The sequence below is a fragment of the Sinohyriopsis cumingii genome, chromosome 6 (genome assembly GCF_028554795.1).
Source record: "Sinohyriopsis cumingii isolate HCF-2022 chromosome 6, ASM2855479v2, whole genome shotgun sequence".
Lineage (NCBI taxonomy): Eukaryota > Metazoa > Mollusca > Bivalvia > Unionida > Unionidae > Sinohyriopsis > Sinohyriopsis cumingii.
The window spans coordinates 11,265,451-11,274,924 of record NC_142966.1 but is presented as its reverse complement, the minus strand read 5'-3'; the positions used below and the strand labels follow the sequence as shown (position 1 = coordinate 11,274,924).

Sequence of the window (9,474 nt, the reverse complement as noted above, 5' to 3'; positions counted from 1 at the left end):
TGAACTGGTTATTGTACAACATACACACATGTACCATGGTTAATACAGAATATCACTGAACTGGCTGTTGTATAACATACACACATGCACCATGGTTAATATAGAATATCACTGAACTGGCTGTTGTATAACATACACACATGCACCATGGTTAATATAGAATATAACTGAACTGGCTGTTGTATAACATACACACATGCACCATGGTTAATATAGAATATTACTGAACTGGTTATTGTACAACATACACACATGCACCATGGTTAATATAGAATATAACTGAACTGGCTGTTGTACAACATACACACATGTACCATGGTTAATATAGAATATCACTGAACTGGCTGTTGTACAACATACACACATGCACCATGGTTAATATAGAATATAACTGAACTGGCTGTTGTATAACATACACACATGCACCATGGTTAATATAGAATATCACTGAACTGGCTTTCGTATAACATGCACACATGCACCATGGTTAATATTGATGCAAGTCATGAGGTCTTGAAATTCTGACATTTCACAAGTTATTGGAAATAAAATATATTTATAGATATGTTGATATATTTGTGAAACTGTTGCCAAATAACTACATTTAAGATTATATATACATACAGGTGAAAATAGTACATTATATGCTAATAGTTGATATATATATATATATATATATATATATATATATATATATATATATATATATATATATATATATATATACACATACACAGGTGAGAATAGTAAATTACATGTCAAGTATCTGATTCAGTATGTCCATCTATATCATGTGACTGCAATGATTCTGAAGTTGTATCATAATGATACAGGGTGTTCTCGATTCCTATGGACTCTGTATTAAACCTGAGGGTCTGCCCACTGGCAGTCTTTTTCCTCCAATACAACAACCCTCCAATTACTATCACGAGGAACACAACTGTGGCAAGAACAATAGCTGCTATAGAACCAGGGGACATGCTTTTGACATATTCTTCAACTGGAATAGATGAAAGCATAGAAAAATTTGAACTGATTGATAATGGTAAGTTACATTAATGACACATATTTTAAACTCATTGAAAGGTTAATACAAGAGTACCTTCTTAACCCTATGTTTTGGGAAGCTAAAAAATAATTAATTGATATTAGAAAATTTAAATTAATATACAAATCATCTTACTTCAAGATTTTGTATACCCTTGATTTTGGACACCCTTGACTTTCGTATACCCTTGATTTTGGACATGATTTTTTTTCTCTGACCAATTTTTTTATGCACCTATGTTTATGGACAGTAGTGGCTAGTAATTTGTTTCATCAATTGGACACAGTTAACAAGATCAATTACAGTTTGCATGAATAAACAGAAATATAATTTAATAAAATACAATGCTGCATATTTGAACCCAACAAACCCCACAATAAAACATAAATTGTCCTAAACAAATGTCAGTAGTCATAATCAAACATAGTTTTATTTGTATATATATTGGAAAAATGTATACACTATGCAGCGTGTCTGGAGTTAAATGCCTGTGTTGTGATTCTCAGAGTTTGTAATTTCATCAAAAGATTTTATATATATATATATATATATATATATATATATATATATATATATATATATATATATATATATATATATATATATATATATATATATATATATATATATATATATATATATATATATATATATATATATATATTGTTCATTATAAATAGCTGTTTCATTGAGCATGATTTGTGTTTATTTCTACAGCAGCATAAAAAGAAACAAAAGAATCGGGTCATCAAACATGGATCTCTCTACCTGAAATGTCAAACAGTGGTCACATGTATCTTGCTGGATTCACCAGGTTCTATATTAATCATGATTTATAAAGGAAAATTCTCTCACTGAGTCTTCTGACTGACATAATTAGCAATCAAGTCTAGTAAACTTTCATACAGTCCAAACTCACCATGCCCAACAGGGTGTGGGTTCAAATCCAGTCAAACAGCATGGGTCTGCCACCATGATATGCCTTCAGGCAAATGACTTTACTCCACTTCTCTCAATGTAATATTAGACTTCACCTGTACCTGTACCATTAACCACCATCAACAAACCAACTGACCAATCAGTTAAAGCCATTCCAAGGCAAATGAACAAGCACAAATTTGACAAGAACACATAAAGCATATCAAGGAATGAGAAATAGTAGATATGTAGGCATTACATAATGACAGAATAAGCCTTGAAAACATTTGAAAACAGAATATTACTGAAATGGAAATTTCTGCAAATGTAAAACATGGAATTCTTGAACACCATAATCTAATCCCAGTTTTAACACACCTGGCACAATTGCTGTAAAAATACCTGAAATGCAATTCCCATTGTATTACATCTCTGATAGTCATCATGTCAAAAGTGGTGTCTCATAAGGTTTTTAACAGTAAATAATAGATCTTCAAGCTGGAAAATGTTGTCACTTTACCAATCAGAAAGCGTTTTAAAGCTAAATTCACTACAATTCAATATACCTTTCTGGTTTTGGCTTGAAGGAGAAGGAGGTTGAGTTCCTGTGTACTGCCTCATTGTTATTGCAGGTCTAGTAATCCCTGGTGTCGAACTTGTGGGTACTCCCGCAGTAATAACTGGAGGTTGGGATATTGTTGTTATGGGACGAAGGGTGGGGATTTTCTGTGATGGAAGGCTGATAATGGTGGGTACTTGCTGGGTTATTTGGGTTGGTACTAATGCTGACCCTTGACTGGTTGTGGTCAGCTGCTGTGGGTCAACATCTGAAATAGAAAAGAGATGTCATTGTTACCTTGTTTAAATTACTGGTATCAGTGTCTAGGGTGAGAGGTAAATGTCTTGACACAGCTCTAAAGTGACCATTTCAGAATTAACCACTTGTCAATGAAAATCATACAGATCTATGATATACCTGATTAATAGATAAAAGTAAATGGACACAGGACAAGTATTACTAAATTGTGAGAAGGATATGATCTAGATGTATGATGACTGTACAAGTATTGTTGCTGTTGTTATTGTTGTAGTTGTAGTAGGGTTTAATGCCATTTTTCAGCACAAGATAGGCTATACATGGTGGGCAGTGTAACTGGTGGAGGAAGAATTCCTGGAAAACCATGGGAAGAACCACCAACCCACGAGAAGCTTTCTCACGTACCAATGTTACCCAAGCCTAAGAATTAAACCCATGCAGACAGAAGTAAGATGGCAGTGATCCAGAATGGTGAACACTCTAGACCACTTGGCCACTCAGGGCCCCTGTACAAGCATTAGTAAATCATGTAAGGATGTGAGCTAGATGCAGGAAGACTGGAAAAGTATTACTAAACTGTGAGAAGGATGTTATTTAGATGTATAAAGACTGGATAAGTTATTGATCGATTGATTGGTTGATTGATTGATTGATTGTGGTTTTGTGGCACACCAGCACTGTAAGGCTATTTAGCACCATAGAAAAGGGTATATGTAAGATTATTTACCACTGATAAAATGTTTAGCTATTGACATGAGATAATAAAATCAAACAGTTAAAAGCAAAATGATTAGACAGTGAGGGTAATATATTTAACTTCCCTCTTAAAAGGGAATGAAAATGGGGTATGTCAATATAAATGGGGTGTGTCAATGTAAATGGGTTGTGTCAATGAAAATGGGGTGTGTCAATGTAAATGGGGTGTGTCAATGTAAATGGGGGGTGTCAATGTAAATGGGGCATGTCAATGTAAATGGGGGGTGTCAATGTTAATGGCGTGTTTGAATGTAGATGGGGTGTATCAGTGTAAATGGGCGTGTCAGTGTTAATTGGGTGTGTCCATGTAAATGGGGTGTATCAGTTTAAATGGGGTGTGTCAATGTTAATTGGGTGTGTCCATGTAAATGGACGGTGTCAGTGAAAATGGGGTGTGTCAATGAATCTTTAGACTGAACAAGCATTAATAAATTATGTAAGAAAGTGATCTAGTTTTATGAAGACTGGACAACTGTTACTAAATGGTGGTAAAAAGGATGTGGTGTAGATAATAAAGACAGGACAATTATTACTAAATTGTGAGATGGATATCATCTAGATGTATCATGTTCTTTGCAACAAATGCTGTTGTAACATCCTGAGTCTTAATTTGCTTCCAAAGAAGTTAGAAAGATTGTATACAGACCAACCTAATTGACAGCAATATATATGACTGTGTGAAGACCAACCTAATTTACAGCAATATATATGACTGTGTTAAGACCAACCTAATTTACAGCAATATATATGACTGTGTGAAGACCAACCTAATTGACAGCAATATATATCACTGTGTGAAGACCAACCTAATTGACAGCAATATATATGACTGTGTGAAGACCAACCTAATTTACAGCAATATATATGACTGTGTGAAGACCAACCTAATTTACAGCAATATATATGACTGTGTGAAGACAACCTAATTGACAGCAATATATATCACTGTGTGAAGACCAACCTAATTGACAGCAATATATATGACTGTGTGAAGACCAACCTAATTTACAGCAATATATATGACTGTGTGAAGACCAACCTAATTTACAGCAATATATATGACTGTGTGAAGACCAACCTAATTGACAGCAATATATATCACTGTGTGAAGACCAACCTAATTTACAGCAATATATATGACTGTGTGAAGACCAACCTAATTTACAGCAATATATATGACTGTGTGAAGACCAACCTAATTTACAGCAATATATATGACTGTGTGAAGACCACCTAATTGACAGCAATATATATCACTGTGTGAAGACCAACCTAATTTACAGCAATATATATGACTGTGTGAAGACCAACCTAATTTACAGCAATATATATGACTGTGTGAAGACCACCTAATTGACAGCAATATATATCACTGTGTGAAGACCAACCTAATTTACAGCAATATATATGACTGTGTGAAGACCAACCTAATTTACAGCAATATATATGACTGTGTGAAGACCAACCTAATTTACAGCAATATATATGACTGTGTGAAGACCAACCTAATTGATGGCGATATATGACTTTGTGCAGATCTACCTAATTGACAGTAATATATATGACTGTGTGCAGACCAAACTAATTGACAGCAGTATATATGACTTTGTACAGAACAACCTAACTGACAGCAATAAATACCATATATTCCCTTAGTAACAACCCTAGAGGCATTACATTTTCCAAATGGGGCAGGTGGGCATTTATTTGAGGAAAATAATGATAGCATAAGTTGTTCTTTTGATGTACTTATATAAGGACCACATTTACATCTGGGAGTTTTTTCTGCCACTGAATTAAGTCATTGTAAATGTAAGCACAGTTAAAATGATCAGTCAATCAACACATTTACCCACTCAGCAGCTGGCTGGAGTAGGACAGGTAAAGCTTTGAACTTGCTGTGACTTTAGTAATTTTTACATACATATATACATTGTAAGTAGGGGTGTCAAAATTTTGGTGACCATCTACCAGGTACCCATTGATCCTAATTATAGGCTTACCCAACCAAACGAAAACTGTAAAGTCTGACCTGAACCACAAAAACCTTCTCTACTGAAAATGATGGGTCTTACAATACATCTTTTAACTTTTTTGTGCTGAAAAAATGGGAGGGGGTATTTTTTAGAGTGGCTTATATTGGGAATATAAAACATGATTGTGTACAGACCAACCAGTACTTATTATGTTTATCTATGTATTTAATTACAGATAATTAATTCCAAATCATTGTATTCTACTTTTTATTGCTTCCCTGTTTTAGAGCGTGTCTAAATTTTCAGTTTTTATGCATCAGGATTTGTTTTATCTAGTCAGAATATGAAATGATTGATACAGGCATTAAAATCTAAAATTTTAAACTCCATAATAAATCATTCAGAAACTCTTACTAATTAATAAATAAATACATCAAACTGAAGAAAAAATCTCTATTCAAAAGTTTACATGTAATAGTCAAATATTCAAAATGTACATTTGAAATACCTTTGACACAGGTAATACCTAGATATTTTTTGCCTACAGAAATTTTACAGCATTTAAAAGTCACCATGAAAACAAGATGTTAATAAACTTAATAGTTTAGTTTGAAATCAAACATGTTTCTCTTTGTGGACAAAATTACAAAATTTATCTGCCTAAATAATCTATTTATAATATATATCATCTAGGAGGATCGGATTACAGTGTCTTCCAAAACACAATACCATGAGACCAGGATTGGCTCACAGTGTCTTCCAAAACACAATACCATGAGACCAGGATTTACTCACAGTGTCTTCCAAAACACAATACCATGAGACCAGGATTGGCTCACAGTGTCTTCCAAAACAATACCATGAGACCAGGACTGGCTTACAGTGTCTTCCAAAACACAATACCATAAGACAAAAGTGCCTTAAGGAATGCATTTACAAAAATCTCACCTTCAGGTTTCTCACAAATATATGGTCTTTTACTGCTGCAGTCTTCGTCATTCCACTTGCCATCGCTGAGGAATACCTCAACACAATTCTCTTCATTCCCACCCCAGCCTCGGACTGAGGGTTCACCTGGATGCCAATTGATGTACTGTAAGGGCGTGTTGTCTATCCACAGGAACCCAGCTGGAATGCATACAGTGAAAAACATCTAATACAACTGAATAGAAATGCATTAACAGATTCTGATTTGTGATAATGAATCCTAAATCTACAATACAACAAAAGCAATATAATATAGTCCTATAGTCCATCTATGGAAAAATATAGTCCTATAGTCCATCTGTAGAAAAATATAGTCCTATAGTCCATCTGTAGAAAAATATAGTCCTATAGTCCATCTGTAGAAAAATATAGTCCTATAGTCCATCTGTGGAAAAATATAGTCCTATAGTCCATCTGTAGAAAAATATAGTCCTATAGTCCATCTGTGGAAAAATATAGTCCTATAGTCCATCTGTAGAAAAATATAGTCCTATAGTCCATCTGTGGAAAAATATAGTCTTCAGACTTAATCACTGTATCAATGTATCAATGTAGCAGATCATGAAAACTTTCATTGTAACACTGCTTGCTGTAGCATCACTTTAATGTCATTTGACACTGCTAGTAATAGTGTCATTTTAATGTTATGTGACACTGCTACTCATAGCATCACATGTTAATGGTATGTGACACTGTTAATTTTAGTATCAGTTCAATGTTGTAGTGTGAGTTTAATGCAATGTAACACTTTTAGCTGTAGTGTAAGTTTAATGATATGTGACATTGTTAGTTTGAAATGGATGGAACTGGCTTGAACCAGATGGTTGAAATCTGTCCAATCAAGTCTTAAGCCATAAAACTGGCTTGGAATAAACTAGTTTGAACTGGTTCTGAGCCAACATAAATTGGTTTGAACTGGTTTGAAACAGATGGAACTGGTTTGAACTGGATTGATCTAGTTTGATCCACTTAAAACTGGTTGAAACCTGTCCAATTGAGTCTTAAGCCATAAAATCGGCTTGTAATAAATGGTCTGAACTGGTTTTGAACCAGGATAAACTAGTTTGAGATAGTACATCTCGTTTGAAACAGACTGAACAGGTTTGAACCGCTTAAAACCAGTCGAAACTTGTCCAATCAAGTCTCAAGCCATAAAATCAGCTTGGAATAAATGGTTTGAACGGGTTTTATGTGACACTGCTAGCTTTAGTGTTAATTTGATGTTATGTAACACTGTTAGTTTGATGTTATTTAACATGCTTAATTAGATTTTGTGTGACACTGTTAGCTGAAGTATCAGTTTAATGTTGTAGTGTCAGTACAATGTTATGTGACACTGTTAGCTGAAGTACCACTTTAATGTTGTAGTGTCAGTATAATGTTATGTGACATTGTTAGCTGATTGTTGTTGTTGTTGTTGTTGTGGGGTTTAACGCCATTTTTCAGCACAATAGGCTATACATGGCGGCCAGTATTAATGGTGGCACTGTTAGCTGAAGTATCAGTTTAATGTTGTAGTGTCAGTATAATGCTATGTGACACTGTTAGCTGAAGTATAAGTTTAATGTTGTAGTGTCAGTATAATGCTATGTGACACTGTTAGCTGAAGTATAAGTTTAATGTTGTAGTGTCAGTATAATGTTATGTGACACTGTTAGCTGAAGTATCAGTTTAATGTTGTAGTGTCAGTATAATGTTATGTGGCACTGTTAGCTGAAGTATCAGTTTAATGTTGTAGTGTCAGTATAATGTTATGTGACACTGTTAGCTGAAGTATAAGTTTAATGTTGTAGTGTCAGTATAATGCTATGTGACACTGTTAGCTGAAGTATAAGTTTAATGTTGTAGTGTCAGTATAATGTTATGTGACACTGTTAGCTGAAGTATAAGTTTAATGTTGTAGTGTCAGTATAATGTTATGTGACACTGTTAGCTTAAGTATCAGTATAATGTTGTAGTGTCACAGCTTAATGTACCATAAAGTGATATAATTTTGCTAAATAATTCTATGTGTGTTAGACATTTTGATTTTAGAAAGGAACTGACATTAAAAGACAATCATGAAGAAGACATACCAACTTAGGATCCCATTCATGAGAAATGGAACATAGATGCGTCATACAATCAATGAAAGTTAAGAAAATACTTTCAACTGTGGTATTGATAGAAATAATTGATATTCAAGATTTTCAAATAATGGGCATATCCACTATCCCAAATATGATTTAGATCAGAACAAGAAAATATCTTGAGAAAAAAAATCTGATATGATAGCTTTCTTTTACACTGCTATACCAAGTTTACATAGTCTGAAGGAAATATTACTTTCATTGAATGAAAGTAGCTGATACAATAAACAAGGGACTCCACATAGCAAATAGTCTCATTGTCATATAAACATGTGTCATACAATTTGCCCTATGTGGAACATGTCTATCCCACATAAGTTATATAAACATGTGTCAAACAGTTTGCTCCATGTTGGACAAGTCTATCCCACAGAAAACATATAAACATGTGTCATACAATTTGCCCCATGTGGGACATGACTATCCCACATAAAACATATAAACATGTGTCATACAGTTTACCCCATGTTGGACAAGTCTATCCCACATAAAACATAAACATTTGTCATACAGTTTACCCCATGTTGGACAAGTCTATCCCACATAAAACATACAAACATGAGTCATACAATTTGCCCCATGTTGGACAAGTCTGTCCAACATAAAACATATAAACATGTGTCATACAGTTTGCCCCATGTGGGATAAGTCTATCCAACATAAGTCATATAAACATGTGTCATACAATTTGCCCGATGTGGGACATGTCTATCCCACATAAACATATAAACATGTGTCATACAATTTTCCCCATGTGGGACATGTCTATCCCACATAAGTCATATAAACATGTGTCATACAATTTGCCCCATGTTGGACAAGTCTGTCCAACATAAAACATAT

The 9,474-nt window shown here is 34.1% G+C and overlaps 1 protein-coding gene across 1 annotated transcript in view; it reads right to left on the bottom strand.

The window, feature by feature from the left end:
• Positions 1-725: 725 nt before the first annotated feature.
• Positions 726-9,474, bottom strand: part of LOC149796368 (uncharacterized) — a 287,440-nt gene continuing 278,691 nt past the window's right edge. The window contains exons 49-51 of the mRNA XM_089961040.1: positions 6,464-6,643; positions 2,533-2,793; positions 726-1,000 (exon numbers count right to left, since the gene is read on the bottom strand). Of these exons, the coding sequence (XP_089817166.1) occupies positions 759-1,000; positions 2,533-2,793; positions 6,464-6,643 (683 nt within the window). The 3' untranslated portion in view covers positions 726-758. The remainder of the gene's footprint in view (positions 1,001-2,532; positions 2,794-6,463; positions 6,644-9,474) is intronic.